This window comes from Coccinella septempunctata, chromosome 7, assembly GCF_907165205.1.
Source record: "Coccinella septempunctata chromosome 7, icCocSept1.1, whole genome shotgun sequence".
Taxonomy (NCBI): domain Eukaryota; kingdom Metazoa; phylum Arthropoda; class Insecta; order Coleoptera; family Coccinellidae; genus Coccinella; species Coccinella septempunctata.
The window spans coordinates 24,822,064-24,840,782 of NC_058195.1; the positions used below are offsets into that span (position 1 = coordinate 24,822,064).

Here is an 18,719-nt window from a genome sequence, read left to right on the forward strand (position 1 = left end):
CGTTATGACCGTTATGGATGTTTCGCTGATCACTTGATGAAACATGATTAATATTAATTATATTGACAATCAGGAAAATAACCGATTTGCAAAACGTTTCAAAGTTTTTTTTTTGTGCACGACAATTCTCTTCTCTCACAGTGTAGTCTAATAACTCGAACAGGTTGTGGTGCAATAATGACATGCTTGATATAGATGATAGGTCCTTTCATCTGTTTCTTGGTGTAGTGTAATCTACACTGCACTTTGAATCAGCTGCTTTTCAGTGTAGTTCCGAAAACGAAAGAAAAAAAATCTCTGAAGTTAGGTTGTTACGCTCATAGACTAATAATTTTGATTCAATCTATGGTTACGCTATTTGGCGATGTTTGCGCATGTTTCTCAGAAGATTTGATATTTTTTCATCCTCTTGTTAAGTGATGAAATTTTGCATTTCACACCACAGAACACTAATATTACACCTCCCTTTTACTACTAACACTACACCTCCTCTACACTGGTGTAAATCCAATCAGCAATCATCAAACGAATACTAAGATCGAGTGTAAATTACACCAAGTGTAGAAAAGTGTTACACTTCCTATGCAAACGAAAGGACGTGATATCTTTTATAAGGAAAATATCTCATTCGCACAACTGTAAAACGTTATAGTCCGGGAGGTGGCGTCACTTTTGAACTAGTGATCGATCTTCACACGAATTTTTTAGGATGAGTAGTTCTCCACTTGTACATATGAGGTCCGCACGTCAGTCAGACCAATAGCGGTGGGCGTGGGCGTGGGAGGCGATGAAACTCGCCGGAAAAATCTAAAAAAAAAGTGATTGATCTCCACGTGAAACTTTGTAATAATGTAAATTATTCATGATTATGAGTGAAAATGGGCGTCAGTCACGTTCCCGATGCTGGAAACATCGTCAGTCAGGCGTTTGAAGTGGTAGGAAAAATCGGAAAATGAAGTGATCGATCTTCACTTGAAATTTTGAAAAATTATTATTCTTATCAAATTGAACGTAAAAATGGACGTCAGTCACGTTTATAGTGGTGGATTCTGCGTCAGTCATGCTTCCAAAGTCAAGGGCAGTGACCAGCTTCCTTTGGCGCGCTGCACCTTATGCAGTTCGAATTACGCATATTCCACCGGCATCGTGCCGGCTGACGATTATTTATCGAGTGTACATACACTGTGTTTATACAGAGTGTTTCATCATATAAATAAATAAATAAAATTTATTGATCCTTTTGGACCCTTAAGAAATGTATAGGACAAGTCATATATTATGACAAATACAAGAGAAAAAAAATAACAAATTCAACAAATGGAGTCCCCCACACTATAGTAACACCTGTTAGTTAAAAGGAACTTAACTTCTTTCTTGAAAGATTTTCCACTCATTTATTTCAAACGACTGGGCAAATGGTTATATAATTTGATACCTATATAAATTGGTGGGGACTCATATTTAACTGTATGATGCCTGGGGAAGGCTATGGTATCAGTGTGTCATGTTTCGTATCCATGAAAATCAGAGCATTGCCTGTATTTTCCTATGTTCAGGTGGATATAAACAAGACAATTAAGGATGAATTTACAAGGGAAGGGAAGAATACGAAACTACCTGAAAATCGGACATGAATCACGTGACCGAAGTTTGAATATAAGCCTTATGACGCGTTTCTAAGAAATGAAAACTCGAAATTGTTGAAATGTTTCCTGATTGTAGGAAACTACAAGGAAATCTTTCGAAAATTGTGTTCATTCTGAAAATGAAATTCAATTTGGAAACAAAAACAAAAAAATCACGAACATCGAAGGTTTTCCGCCATTTTGAAATTTATTTTCTGAATTGCGCATTCAAAAATACTCCGATGTGACCAGAAACCGTTACTTTGTGGTTCATACATAACTGAGCATACTCAATAGAATATTGCTAAAATACGACGCATTTCACGCTTCTGCGTCGAAAACGGGGTATATGTCATAAGGCAAAAGTGATTCTCCCGGTGTCATTTACCCACTATATATGTTTGTCCAGTTTATAATGAAACACCCTGTATAAACAAGTAATTGTTACGTACACTCGATAAATAATCGTCAGCCAGCACGATGCCGGTGGAATATGCATCAGTTGAACTGCATAAAAGGTGCAGCGCGCCAAAAGAAGCTGGTCACTGCCCTTGACTTTGGAAGCCTGAGTGACGCAGTATCCACCACTATAAACGTGACTGACGTCCATTTTTACGTTCAATTTGATTAAAATAATCATTTTTCAAAATTTCAAGTGGAGATGGGTCACTTGTCAATTTTCAGATTTTTCCGACCACTTCAACCGCTTGACTGACGATGTTTCCACCATCGGGAAAGTGACTGACGCCGATTTTCACTCATAATAATGAATAATTCACATTATTACAAAGTTTCACGTGGAGATCAATCACTTTTTTTTGAGATTTTTCCGGCGAGTTCCACCGCCTCCCACGCCCACGCCCACCACGGTCGCGCTGACTGACTTTCGATTTCGAGTACAGTAATAGTGCAACTCTTTAATTAATCACATTTGAGTTGCAGATTAATCACTAATAAAAAAGTGACACCACCTCCCGGACTATTGAGCGAATGAATTATTGACTTATTGAAAGTCACTTAGTCGATAATACACAATCTTTAGAACTTGATTTGAACCTCATTAGCATAGCACAGATAGAAGTGATCCTGTGGACAGCTAGGATTGTGAGAATGTTCCTGACAACGACCTAAGAGAATTTTGGTCAGATATGACCCGGTTCCTCTTAGTAACCAGAACCCTAGATGGTGAAAAAAAAATATATATAATATAAATATTTATTTTTTTCTGTGTCTTTTCCCATATTATCGATTGAATACTGAAATATACAGTTATGGAGTTATATTAATAAAAAATGAAGCCTATCGAAAAATTAATTCCTTTCATTTCTGTATTTGACCCTGAAATTTGTACTTACTTATTTGAAGAATTTCACACATTTTAAAGTGCATTGAAAAATTAGAGCGATTTTGTAAATTTGCATATTTATTATCATTATTTAAATTCAATTTAGACCTCTAGTAGGTCTAAAAGTTACGTCTAGAAGATGTACATTTCAGGTCGCTTCGGACCTAAAAAAGCTTTCAAGAAGACGTCCTAGAGACGTTTTTAGTTTTAACATAAGCAGTAACTTGGACCTCTTTAAGACGTATGACGTATGCCAGGCGTCGACAGACGTCTTTGAGACTTAGGGGAGAGTTCCTTTGAATTGGACAGCCCATGAACCGGACGCTACAGTTTTCTACTTCACTCGATTACTATCGATTTACGTAAAGGATGCTAAATTACTATTTAGCATCCTTTACGTAAATCCCATTTTCGCAACATCAATCGAGATCTCTTGGAAAATGGCTGAACCAGTGGCTCGCGCCTTGTTGCGAAAATGGGGTTTACGTAAAGTATGCCAAATTACTATCGAGTGTAGTAGAAAACAGTAGCGTCCGGTTCATGGGTTGTCCAATTCAAAGGAACTCTCCCCTACACAATGTCGGTAACAGACGTCTTTAAGATGTCTCTGTGCTATCTGGGTCGGCGCATCACCCAATTAATCGCATAGGGTCTCTTAAGACCCCTACCAAAAAAATGATGGATAGGATAGGAGGGTTACTACTATATAGAACATATTACCGTATTATTGAAAATATCCCAATAAACACAGATACGGGGCAGTAACGTTGAGTTCTTCAAATAACGCTACGTTGAGAAACTGGCAAAATTTCGTTAGGAAATACGTTTCATTCTAGTGTTATAGTAACGTAGCGGACAATGTTTTTGGAATGGAAATTCTACGAGAATATAACGTTGCCATTCGATTGAAGAAACGTTGCTACCATACGAAATTTAAATGTTGATTCTGAAATAAAACTTCATTTGTTTTTCTGCCCTCTACCCATTAGCCTGCCTTGTGATTGTTTTCATTAGCCAAACATTATCTCTTATCAAACTAGGTTCATCAAGACAACCGCAAACATCCATCACCACGACGGGATTCGAACCTGGTACCTTTGGCTTCCTACCCTACATCGCTGTCAATCAGACCGCCGCAGCCTATCAGCATAATATCATATCTGACATCAGAAGTCATCGTCTCAATATCTATTCTTAATATCACCATTTGTATTATTTGAGTTATTATTTTTGGGGTTGAATACCCAAAGATATCACTCATACCAGTCTTTTGAATTGATTCAAATCATAAACTGATCCCATGACTAATGATAACTGGTAGAACATACTCAATCCATTATAAAAAAGTGCCACTCACATTTTTTTTCAATATTTACTATTTTGCATGACAAGGAAACGTTTCAGTTTTATAATAGAGGCTAAAGGAAGAGGATCTTGGATAGTTCCGTCTTCAACAAAGATTATCTAATCTTCAACGTGATTGTAATGTTTCTTGCTTTCAATTGAATATACGTTGAGGAGACACCACAGGATCACGTTTCATATTCGTGGCTAAAGTAACGAGTTGTTGAATGATTTCGTACACAACGCTGATGTAATGTTTTTTATTTCCTATTGAATATACGTTGAGGAAGTACGCTAAAGACACGTTACATATTGGTGACTACAGTAATGAGTTGTTGAATTGTATAGTATTCAACGTTAATTAAATGTTTCTCACTTCCTATTGAATACAAGTTGAGGGTGCATTGAAATGACAACGTTTCATATTAGTGGATTCAATAACTAGCTAAATCATAAACGTTGATTATATGTGAAATCAACGTATGGTGGAATTTAGGATTCGAAATAACGTTACAAAATTCAACGAGTAACCTTCAATCAATGTCCCCCACCACATGTAAACGTGAAATACACGTGTGTATGTTTATTGGGATTAGAGTTCTTTATTGAAATAAACTACTAAAAACAGATTTGGCATTAAAAACTTCAAATCTGAATATAAAAATTCACGAACTATAAGAAAATTAGAAATTTTTGGCAAGGTCAAGATCAACGTAAGAAATATATGGAGAATGGGGACAACATCTCCTGTTCTGCATTCAATGCAATAATGTAAAGTATTGCTGACAAATAATGATGCCAACCTATGTCTTTTGGATGGCAGTTTGTTGTCGCACTATATTCTAATTCATTCTTAAAATATGCACAGTTTCATTAAACGAGATTAATTCCTTAAGCGTCTTTTATTTTTCATAGAGATTCTTTGCTTAAACGTCGTTCAATGAAACGGTGCATACGGCCATTACCCTATTGGAGAACTATTATTACCTTTTAGCTATATAACTTCTAAAACAAGTACTACTCACCTTCAGGTAGGGAAAAGGATCCATAGCAAAAAAATCTTCTAGTTCCTTCTCCGCATTTCCGTTCAGGATATAAAAATAATCCTCATATAATTTTAGATATTTCATAGGACCAATTGTATTTGCATCGAAGATCTCCATTGCTTGATTCAACATATTTATAACAACCTCATCATCTTCATGGATGGCCATAAGGTATGTTTTATGACTTGCAAATTCTGAAATATTTGGTTCCATTCAACTTTGTGCCTCCTTCTTTACTACAGAATCCGTAGTGTTAAAGAAGAAAATTAATTGCGAATACGTAGAGAACAGCTACCGGTATAGACGAAGATTAGAAATGCGCAGGTCTGCCAAATTTTATGATATATATATATATATATATATATATATATATATATATATATATATATATATATATATATATATATATATAATATATATATATATATATATATATATATATATGTAAAGGACTTATTCATTGGGTATCTAGGTTGAAGTTGAAACTTTCTTTAATGTTCACAAACGTTTCGGCGCATCCGCCTTCTTCAGTGTAAATATAATTTAAAAAGAATTCAGGTAAAAATGAATTCAAGTATATATATATATATATATATATATATATATATATATATATATATATATATATATATATATATATATATATATAGTGGTGAAGAACAAAAAGGTGAAGATACTTTCTTGGTGTATCTGATGGTAATGCCTCTTATGCTAGGTTCAAATTTTATATCCGAATAAACGTCCAATAACGTTCCGTACGTGTACGAGAGACGTAAGACAAACTACGCACGAGTACAAGCGAATGAGTTGGAAATATAGAAAAAAAAAAGAATAGACAATTTGCAGGTGTGGAACAAGAACAGCTAAATCAATCAATTATGCAAAGACTAGCTTCGCGTTAATTGAATAGGCACCAGTAGCGTGAAGATGTTGATGTTTGAAATTAAATTATTAGCCTTTATTGATACAACAGAAAATCAACTGCGCCATAAATAAACCTGAAAAAGTAATTTATACCGACATCGCTACCTATTCTCTATGCATTAGGTAGTCATAGACATCAAATAATTGCAACAAATCAGTCTATTGAACCAATGGAAATCGCTTAGGGCGTAGTTATACTTGAGACCAAAATAAGTACTAAACTGGTCTGCCTTCACCGATCAAAGGTATTTATCTGAAATATATGGTGGCTGAGTATCTCGATTAGTTCATTATAATAGGCATTATTCGTATGTTTGCAAGATCCGTACGGAAGCCAAAATAATATCCTAAGTCAATGATGGTGTACCGAATTGCATAAAAATATATACAATAGCAACAGAGACTATCAAAACATATTATTCTTCTCAACACTGCAATATCCCCTATCTCAAATAACGTACGTTTAAGATATTCGTTCATGGGAATTTTTTCTCGAAAAGAATCCCAGTATTAATTACTTGAATAAAGACATGTCTTCAAGAAAAACCCTGCGCACGAAAACTAAGGTGTTTGAACACCTATGTGTGCCTCAAGGTTTTATTCCATTTTTTCTGAAATTGAAAGGAATCAGGGGGGACCTTCAAATTATGTTGGGCGTGTGCCTATTTTCTATTACTAGTTCAGATTTTAAGAGAGCTAGCAACGTCGAAAGAACAAAAATTTTAGGAAGGCAGAATCTTCGATATAAAATTCCTTGGTCTTAGTCGAAAAGAAACTGACACCTCTGCCAGCGGGGGGACGTTGCCATCTTTAGTGCGCATCGAATCTTTAAAGGTAAAAATGATGAAATGGAAGTCATTTCAGAAAGATTTATTTTTGTTGCGTTCACTCATGTAAATTCTCATATTCTTGATGAAGAAAAAAGAAAAATTTCAAACCAATTCAGGGAACTGAAATTTAAATATTATTTCATTTGACGACCTCGAAGATTACCAATACTGTTTAATTAGGAACAAAAGGAGTGAAGAAACCATATTAGGAACACTGAAATTTCGAAAGTCACATTATTTAGATATTCAAGAGTCATACATGATATTTGCATACTTCAATTATTTGTGTTATTTTCATTGAGGCAAATAATTTCCTCCCATGGCTCCCATAAGAGTGGAATAAAATAATCGTTTTCAACAGATATTTATTTATTTTTATTTATTTATATTTATAAGACAAGGCGACACACTTTCACCTAAATTGTTTTTGCATTTATACAGAGTATACTGAAGAGAGCAAACTGGAGTACAACAGGAGTAAACATTGATGGTGAGAAGATAAGCCATCTCTACTTTGCAGATGATATTGTGCTCATAACGGACAACATACCAGAGGCACAATACATGTTGGATATGCTAAACGGTGTCTTGGAAAATTTCGGTTTGAAAATGAATCTATCAAAGACTCAATACATGACAAATTTGGTACTGAGTAGCCCTCTAAAAGTCACTAATATTAACTTAGAGCAAGTGCATATCTACAGATATTTGGGCCATGAAATCGGCATCAGGAGAGATAACCAGACTCACGAAATCGAACGAAGAATAGGTTTGACGTGGGCGGCTTTCGGTAGACTCAAACATGTACTGATAGCAGCTGATGTCCCAATATGCTTACAGAGGAGGGTATTCAATCAATGTATTTTGCCTGTTCTCACGTTTGGAGCTGAGACACATTGACCAAAAGGAACATCTGCAAAATACAAGTGATGCAACGGAGAATGGAAAGATCAATGTTGGGAGTTACCCTTAAAGATAGGATACCAAACCAAACAATAAGAAACCGAACAGGAGTACGGGACGCAGTTGAGACTATCTTACAGCTCAAGTGGAATTGGGCTGGACATGTGGCGAGAATAAGTGATGGAAGATGGACGAAGAGACTTGTGGAGTGGAGGCCCAGACATGAAGCATATAGAAGTAGAGGTCGACCTCCTAGCCGGTGGACGGATGATATAAAAAGAGTAGTTGGAAACTGGATTCAGGTGGCACAAGACCGAAAAAAATGGCTAGAGTTGAGGAAGGCTTTCGTTCAGCAGTGGACAGGATAAGCTTTATGATGATGATGATGATGATTTATTTATTTACACATATGTACATATGACAGAAATAAATCCAAAATACATGTACAATGAGAAATCTATCTATAGTATTTCTTCAAACTGTTTTTGAAACTATCCAAGGAACAGTTGAAAATGTCAATATCTCGTGCATGTAAATTATACATCCGACACATTCTGCATAACGGATTGTTCCCTCCTAAATTGGTCCTGTAATTATGGACTCTGAAGAGAGGTTGCTCCCTCGAAAAAATGTCAGAATATGGAATTTCAACTGCCCAAGAAGATACGGGGAATCTATGAAACCCCGTATGATCTTAAAGAGAAATACTAAATCCCTGTGAGTTCTAGATGTTTCTAAAGATTTCGAAGAATATTTATTCGTTAGGGGTAGAATGTCCCCTAAAGGGTAGATGTTCGTGGCTTTGTATTCGATATATCTAATAAATTTATTTTGAACATGCTCGAGACGATTTTTGTAAACATTGTACTAAGGATTCCAGATACAACTTCCAAAACTCAGACGGCTAAAAATGTAGACATAATAAAGGCTAAAAAGTGGTTCATTGGATTTGAAGGATTTGCAGGTTCATATTATTTATTTATTTATTTATTTATTCACGGGATAAACCCAATTACAAAATAAGAACAAAAATATAAGTCAACAAAAATATCGCACATACCTAATTCAAATCAAACAATTATTAACATTTCTCACTATGGCGGAGTATGATGAGTTTACAAAGTCGATGCCAAGTTGTCCGGCAACATTCACCCGTTCTGAAATCCTGGGAATGGGAGATGCCCGTGTGTAATTTAGCCTGTAATTAGGAACACTGAGGAAGGCAGACCTCCTAGTATTTCTGGGTGGAACGTGAAAAGCAAAGAGAGAGAGGAGCTCAGTCGTCGACAGTTTCCCCATTAAAAGCCTAGTGAAGAGCAATACGTCGCTCCTAATCCTACGCGTCTTCAAAGTTGGTAAGTGAAGTACAGATCTCATGTGAGTTGCCGAAAAATTTAATCGAGAAATGCCCATTCTATAAGAAATATTGAGAAGAAATTTATTCTGAACACTCTCGATCCTGTCACTGTCCTGTGAAGTATAAGGACACCACACAGAAGATGCGAACTCAAGATGAGGTCTTACCAAAGTTACATACAGATGTTTTATAGTATTGATATCACTGAATTCATGGGAATGTCTCAAAACAAAACCAAGCGACCTTAATCCCTTAGCAACAATATCCTCCATATGCAGTCTGAAACTCATTTTGAAGTCATACAAAACACCTAAATCCCTCACCACATCAACCTCAACCAATTTCTCTCCTCCTAAAGAATAACGAGAATGGAAATAGCATCCCTTTCTAAATATTGACATGTGTTTACATTTGTCAACGTTAATGAACACAGCATTTAACCTGCACCACTGTTCGAGTCTCTCCAGATCGGATTGGAGATTGAGCATATCTAATAAAGTGTTGACTACCAAAAATATCTTCAAGTCATCTGCGAAGAGGAGGAACCTCGCGAATCTGAAACATGTCTTAATGTCATCAATGTACATCAGAAACAGGAAAGGCCCAAGATGACTGCCCTGTGGAACACCCGACCGGATCACATATGACAAGGAGAAAGAAGCCCTAACCTTAACCCTTTGCGAACGACTATCTAAGTATGACATGAACCAACTGAGCAATCTGCCCGAGATACCAAATGCCAATAGCTTCCCCCTCAAGATACTATGATTCACCTTATCAAATGCCTTGGAGAAATCCGTATATATGACGTCAACCTGCTTTCCCCCCTCCAAAGAATCCATAACATACTGAACAAACACAAGGAGATTCGATTCAACGCTCTTACCACAAACAAAACCGTGCTGCTGTTCTGATAGCTTAGAAGATATGTCTCTGCGCAATCGCTCCAACACTAAGGATTCAAAAACTTTCGGTATGGCACTAATGATGCATATAGGTCTATAGTTTTTAATGTCAGATCTGTCACCAGATTTGTACAAAGGTTTAACTGTACTGCACTTCCAATGTTCAGGAAAAATACCTGTACTTAAAGACTTATTGAATATTATCTGAAGTGGAAGAGCAAGAGATGAGGAACAGTTCTTCAGAAAAAAGGGTGGAATCTCGTCAGGTCCAGGACCTTTGTTGGTATCTAGCGAATGCATTCGGTCCAAAACCTCCTCAACTGAAAAAGATAAAATATAATCTCCAAGTTGACCGCTTGACGGCGGCACTGTAGACCCACATGTAGAATCAAAAGTTGGTAAATATACTGATTTAAAATGTTCGGCAAAAAGTTCAGCAATATGTGAATCTACACTAGCAATACCTTCATTTAGGTGCATATTAAGCGGCAAGTCGTTGTTTTCTCTCTTAGAGTTCGTGAAATTCCAAAATGATTTGACATTCTCTCTCAACGAATTTTCAACATCAGAAATATATTCTGAATAACATGTGGCCGCCAAAGAAGCACACTCCGACCTTATCTTGCTGAATGCTAGATAATCTTCCCAACGTTTGAATTTCTTGTATACTCGATGGACCTCCTTCTTCCGGAAAATAAGTCTCTTCAACTCTACAGAGAACCACGGAGGAAAGGTTGACCTCCTTATTCTGATCCTGGGCACGAACCTATCAATGGCCGCCATGAGCACTTCATAGAAAGCATTTACGAGGTCATCCACATGACCAGACTCGGACAGAATCCCAGCCCAGTTCACATCCAATAAATATCTGTTGATTTCTGCATAATTGGCCTTCTTGAAATTAAAATAAGTACTACCGACATCAGGAGACCGGACAGGATCCAACGGAATGTGTGCACAAAGTGCAGGGTGGTAAAGGTCCAATCGAGAGATAACATCCACAGCAGGCTCAATAAAGAGATCAGCATCACCAGACAGAACGAGATCCAACATAGTATCATGCACATTCTTAACTGAATTTACCTGGTGTAAGTCGCCAAAAGCAAGAGCATCAACCAGAACACGAGCACAAGGATCAGAAACGCTACCCAAACAGGCATTATGCCAACTAACATTTCCCAAATTATAATCTCCAGCTATGAAAACTTGCTGATGTTCGAATTCACTTACAATATGTTCTATATTAGCACAATGATTCTCATACATCTGAAACCTATTCAAAGAACAAGAGCTCGGTGGTATATAAACTGTTCCAAACACTATACTTGGTTTGCCCCTGACTATGAAACCCATTAGCCTGTTACACACATTTACTCACTGTATTGGAGATGTGTTCTTCGAAAGTCATCTTAGAATCAAATAAAATGCCCAAGTCTCTAACAGACGACACCCTACACAAAGTGTGGTCGCCAAGTTTGTAGTTGAAATCGAAGATATTGAGATTTGTTGTGAACGTTATAGATTGACACTTGGTGAAATTAAGATGAAGCTTGTTTAATTTACAGTATTCAACAAATGAGTTCAAGTCCTCTTGAAAGAGTAAGCAGTCCAATAAACTCTTGATGGATAAGAAAAATTTAATGTCTTCCGCATATAAGAGGAACATGACAAACTTAAATATAAACATCAAATCATAAATGTAAATTCAAAATAGAAGATGGTCCAAATGGGAGCCCTGAGAGACACCTGAAGTGGCTATGATTGCTCGTGATTTGAAGCCAGAAATAGACACGACCTGCACTCTATGGGACAAGTAAGACGCAAACCTTGACAGGAGATCACCATGGATGCCAATGGATGAAAGCTTGAACACCAGAATATTGTGACAGAGCTTATCAAATCCCTTGCTCAGATCAACATAAACTGAGTCAACTTGAAACCTCCTACTAGAGCATTCAGTATGTACTCCGAATAAGTAATCAAATTAGACTCAACGGACCTTCCAGCAAAAAACCTATGTTGCTCGATATTGAGGCAGTTTTTCACGAACCAAAAAACATGCTTGTAAAATATATTCAATTTAGATATGGGTCTATAATTCCGAACAGAAATACGATCACCATCCTTATAAACTGGAATCAATAATGACGACTTCCATATTTCGGGAAAAATTCCGGCATCCATAGACCTACGAAAAATCAAGAAGAGAGGGGTTGACAGTCCCACCGCCGAAGACTTGACAAAGAAGGATGGAATTCCATCAGGTCCCGCTGACTTGTTCGGGTCTAAGCCTCCAGCACGTCTTCCTCGGTGAAGTGAATCGAGCCTAAACGTCCGCAGCTGGGTCTCAACTTGAATTCTGGAGATAAAGGCCTCTGCTCGAGAGGCTGGTATACAGTCCCGAAGTAAAATGCGAACAACTCGGAGACATCTCGACCACCAGAAGCAGTCCTGTCATCCAGAGACATAGAGAAGGGCAGCTTATCATTATTATTAGATTTGATGGAAACTAAATTCCAAAACTTCTTGGTCTTCAGTGGAATGTTTTTTTCGATCGACTCTATGTATGATTTATAATCTGAAGCAATCATGTTCTCAGCAGAATTCCTGACCTCACTGAAAAGATTGTAACCGGCAACAGTACCACTCCTCTTCCATATTTTATGGAGTCTCTTTTTCTTATTTACTTCGGCTATAGTGTGTTTGGAAAAATATGCTGGAAATTTGTTATTCACTTTAGTAGTTGGAATATGGATTCGAACCAAGTCATTGATCACTCTGTAGAATGAATCAGTCATGGCATCGACGTCGTTTTCAGAGGAAAATAAGTCATTTCAATCTGTATTCCTGAGATCTTCATTTAATCCTGAACAATCAGCCCTCCTGAAGTTCAAGACCTTCTTATTCACGCTTCCAAATGACCTCGACAGGTTAGGCCAGGATATACTTACCTCAACAGGAACATGGTGAACATCAACTGGGACCAGTGGGCACCTTGACATATAAAGACCAGAGATTACACTTTTGTTGCAGAAAATTAAGTCAAGTACTCTATCGTTGGTATTCTTAAAACCATTAAATTGCAGAAAATTTCCGAAATCTAGGGTATTCATGATGTTCTGGAATGCATGAGGAATTTTAGGGGAAGAAAGTGAAAGTCTCTCAGCTGGAGCTCACACTATGTCCGGAATATTGAAGTCTCCGCAAATAAGGATAGCTCCATCAGAAACCATAGCTAAGACTCGTTGAAGATTCAAATTAAGTACAACAAATTAAAAGTCCTGTACCGTTAAGGGCGTCGCTGACTTCCACCCAAAGGTCCCCTACAGGCGATTGAAGATCGAGTCGTCGCCTTGTAATAAGTTTCTATAACCCATCTCGCGTTTCGAGTGTTACTGATTCATCATTCGGATTCGATCCTCTAGTCTGGCTTCGGCGTCCGGCATTAGATTCTTCTAATGTTCCATTAGACAACGAGCCTATTCGAATTAAACACTGAAACTCCTATGTTTTATTTGAATCTTTCACATCGGTAAAGTCGAGATCAGGAGAAAATAACCTATCAAATGATGAAGGAATGAGTGTCCCATTTGAAAACATTTAGTTGCGTTCAATGTGTTGTTCATCTGCATATATTTCAATTGACATAATCATTTTCAAAAAATTTTTCTTTCGTATAACTTTTATTTGATATATTTTAATGCATCTGTTTTTGTAACAGAGTAAGAGGGGGAACAATTTATGGTGAAAAACCCTGTACGCGCCGAAATGGCCCAGGTACTGACCCTTGGGGTACTCCAGTCTCTATATCTCTTGTTGTGGAGCATTCTCCTTCCACTTTACGTGAAATCTTCTACTTTTGAGATAATTCCGGATCAACTTGCATATTTTTATGGAATATCCAGCACATCTCATCTTATATATAAATGCTTTATGCCATACTCTGTCGAATGCTCTGGCGACGTCTAGTAAAACAAGACCTGTAGCTTGTTCATTTTGGAATCCCTCTGTGATGTATTCTGTGAGCCTTAATAATTGTTGCTCTGTTGAATGCTCTCTTCTGAATCTGAAGTGTTCTGTTGGTATTAGTTTCAGATTTTCGGTTTCCTTATTTAGCCTCGGGGCTATAATTCTTTCCACTACTTTTCCTAAAGCCGACAGTAGACTTATCGTTCTGTTTTGTGGGAACTTCTTCTCTTTGAATGATTTATTGAACACTATGACTTCCGCTGTTTTCCATTTTTCTGGGTAGTGTTCTGTCCTCATAATTCCATTCGCGATATTTGTTAGAGCGTCTATACCTTTTCTAGGTAATTTCTTCAACACAACATTCGTCATTTCATCGCTTCCGGGAGCTTTCCTCTTCTTCAAACTTCTGATTATTTCCCTGATTTCATTTGGCGATGTTTGTTCGTCTATTTTAGAAGCCGCTGGTAATTCATCCATTTCTTCAACCAGTTCTTCCAAATCTTCATTATCGTCGTCTATCCTGTAATTTATTCTTGATTCTCGTTCGATCGAGTCCGCCAATGCATCTGCCTTATCAGTATTAGTATACGCCATTTCCCTTTCTCCGTGTAGGGGTGGAATTTTAGTCTTTTCTCCTCGTAGGTTTTTTTGCATTCTCCATGCAGAATGAATTGTAATCAGTTCTTGAACTCTTGTTCTAAGATCTTTGAGGGCAGTTTTCAGAACTTGGCTATAGCGGTGGAGGATCCTTCTATTCAGATTATTTATATTCATCCGATTTATTCTTCCGAGTCTTCTATTTTCTCGGATAAGATGTTTTACTTCTTTAGGCGTATTGTCATGCGGATGACTTGGTGCTGGTCTCTTCACTCTTCTCGTGCTTTTTTGTGAGCTTTCAATATAATCACTTCCAATTTATCAACCGCACATTCCAGATCGTCTGGGGGGCTTATTGTTGGAATTTCTGTCATTTCCGATTGTATTAAATGGCTGTATTCAGCCCAATTGGTATATTCTCTTATTTCCAGCAGTTTTTCTCTTGGTTTTTCACCAATTGTCAATTCCACGGGATTGTGGTTTGAGGTTCCATCTTCCAGAGTTTCAATCGAGCATTCTGGAGTTTTATCTTACAATATCGCGATATCTATTACATCTGGTATTCCTATATCAAACGCAAGATATGTCGGTAACTCTAGTCCAATCACTATGGTATTTTGTTTTTCGGCAAAATCCTTGAGTTATTTGCCATTTATATTCTCTGTTCTGCTATTTCATAATGGGGATTTACAGTTGAAATCTCTGATGCAGATTTTCGGGTTTGTTCCTTCCAACATGTTGTTTATCTCTCCTTCCAATGAATTGTTTTGTGGTCGATTGTATGCCGAGGTAATTCCGACTCTTGGACGATTTAATTCGGCAACAATCGTCACTGTTTCTGTTTTTCCTTGTGTTTCGTCGGATCTACATTTGTAGTAGTATTACAGATCTGTTCTCACCAATCTTCTCTCTCTGTTAGATTTTTGGGGATGCAGCTGGACCAGAACTTGAGTTGGGACCACCATGTTGACGCCTTGTCAAAGAGTCTCAACAAATCTTGCTATGCTATCTCTCGGATCGCTAGATCTCTTCCGAGAGCTGCCCTACTGAGTGTTTACTTCAGTCTAGTAGTACATAGTCGAATGAATTATAATATTGTTCTTTGGGGTAATTCTGTTGATCCTCTCGTTTTTTCATTCTCCAAAAGAGAATTATTAGAACCATATTTCGGTTACATCCTCGGGATTCATGTAAACCTATCTTCAGGCAGAATAGAAGTTTGACCTTGCCAAGTAGGTACATCCACAGCTGTTTAGTATACAGTCCCTGGCCATATTATTAGACGCATTGATTCGATGCAAAATCTCAATTAAACACGCTTTGAAATTTGTTATTAGGTTATTGGTTTTTGAATATTGAATTATTAAATTGAATGTATATGTTATATACGCTTCATCTGTAAATAGTTTTCACATATAATATATCATATTCAATAAAAAATATTGATTCATTGATGATAAGGCATGAAATTCTAATATTTTGCTGAGCCACCCTGTGTAGCTAAGAGAGCTGCACACTATCAATGCAGAATTGTTCGGTTTGCTGCATTCGAGGATGATGATTTCATATGTGGATTATCGAAATAACGTCCAAATCTGCAGAATGCAAGACGTCCACTGGAAAACATAGTACTGATTCATACTTTAGTACTAATACTTCAACATCAAAAATAAATGCCAAATAGAACAATTTAATGAGAGTCGTAGATAAAACTGACATTCTGTGGAAATGAAATTCAAATATTCTGCTTTTTCCTCGGGCAATACCAGTAAATATAAAAAAAATCCTCAGTGCGTCTAATAAACTGGCCAGGGACTGTATATACACGCAAATTTGAATGAATTACCAAAGAACTCTGATTTTCATGAGCATCAGACGAGACATAGTAATGCCTTAGTGTTATCGAGACATAGAACAACAAGTTATGAAAGATCACCAGCTTACATAGGTGCCAAATTATTTAATCATCTTCCCAGCAGATTTTACTGTACTGATATTTTTAAATTTAAGAGATCTGCTAAGACTCTACTAATCGATAAATGTTACTATAGTGTGAAGAAATTCTTAGATGATAAATTCGGTTAATTTTAGATAATGTTCATTTTGTTGATTTATTATTGATTGGTAGATTTATTGTTTAATTTGACATGTCCTATACATTTTATGTCTGAAACGATGAATAAACATTATAATTATCATTATTATTATTATTGCTACTTCTCCTCCGATGTTTGTAATTATGTCACATCTATATGTTTCATAATTCATGAAATTCAGTCGTCTGTTCCGGTTTATTCTTGTTTCGTGTAGGGCTATAATATCAGGTTGTCTCACTGATATTATTTCTTTTATCTCGGCCTTTCCGATTGTTGATCCCGTTTATGTTCCACGAGATTATCTTGAGGGATTTCTTCCTAATATCCGTAAGGTCCATTAATTCAGTTTACTGAATAATGCTTGGAGTTTTTTCCCCATTTCCCTCTCAAATGTCAACATTATTTTGTTGAAAATTTTTTCTGTGAAGACATTTAAATCACCAATCACCAACGTGCTAAGCGTCTTTTCTTCATCGTCTGTGCCTTCATCTTCTAGTCCGTCCTCTCACGCTGGTGCACGCCCATATATAATCATATCATTATTGATAATACACGTTCTAGACAAGCAGTATTACTACAGAAGAGAAGACTGCGGCCCACAACGAATCTAGAAGTTGACGGCGAAAAAAACGACCGGAAAAATGAAGCCAAATATGTAGGAATAACGCATGACAAAGGACTTACTTGGAAAAGTCATATCAAACAAGCAATCGACAAAACGAAAGCAGCGATGAATAGACTCTACCCTCTGATAGAAAGAACAAGCCACATGTCGAAAGAGACAAAATTGAAGATAATCAAAGCCGTTGCTAGGCCTCAACTGACTTACGGAGAGCCACATCAAAAGAATTCATGCCACTGAAAACAAGATGCTTTATAGGGACCTAAAATGGGAAACCATAACGGAATTCATGAACAGAAAAGCAGAGAAATTATTCGAAACAGCGAAAAACCATCCGAATCAAGAACTCAGGAGACTAGTGGACTACGATCCAGAGGAAGACAAAAGGAGAATGCGAATTTACCGAAAGAGACCAAGAGATCAATTAAGAAGATTTTTGGGGTTAGTCAAATTCAAAATTCTTAACAGCATTCATTGAGCATGGAGACCGGTTTCGCATTAGTGTAACCGATGCATCCTCAGACCGAATCTGCATACTACAAGAATTCTAAAATGAGATACATAACATTCAAACTTGAGTACAATTGCATCAAATTCACAAGCCAAACTTCAATAAAAATCATAAAAACAATCTGCAACCAACAAAATGAAACAACCAGATATAGGTTAAGAGCATAGAGCACAAATCAAATGTTAGTTTCATAGTTTCTTGTATCTTTAGCCGGCTAAACTCAAAGCCATATTTTGGCGATTAAGTGTCTTAATCGATGTTGTAACGGGTTTGGTTCGTAAAAGGGTTTAATCTCGAGCGCCAGCTATTCTTTCAATAGGGAGAAATAGCAAACCCACCCAGGTACCTACTAGTCGGAGACAGAGTTCGGGGTTATTTAAGGTGGTAGCGATAACAAGTACTTCAAAACCGAATTTATTACAATAATCTAAATTACAGTGAACTATACAGTTATTTCCAAGTCAAGAAATATATACAGCTGATGACCCAGTTCGAAAATGAGGAAAACAGAAATGCAATAATTAACTTGTCACGGTGATCAGGAATTCAAACTCAATACAGCGAAATTAATGAATTAAACAATATTCAAATTAATTATGTTCAGTCAAACTATCAGGTATTAAAGGAAAAATATAATCAATAGCG

General features: G+C 36.9%; 1 protein-coding gene across 1 annotated transcript in view; it reads right to left on the reverse strand.

The window, feature by feature from the left end:
- The window catches only part of LOC123316425 (dynein axonemal heavy chain 3), a 2,043,583-nt gene that overhangs the window by 1,772,886 nt on the left and 251,978 nt on the right, over positions 1 to 18,719 (reverse strand). Inside the window, exon 8 of the mRNA XM_044902499.1 lies at positions 5,340 to 5,554. Within this exon, the coding sequence (XP_044758434.1) occupies positions 5,340 to 5,554 (215 nt within the window). The remainder of the gene's footprint in view (positions 1 to 5,339; positions 5,555 to 18,719) is intronic.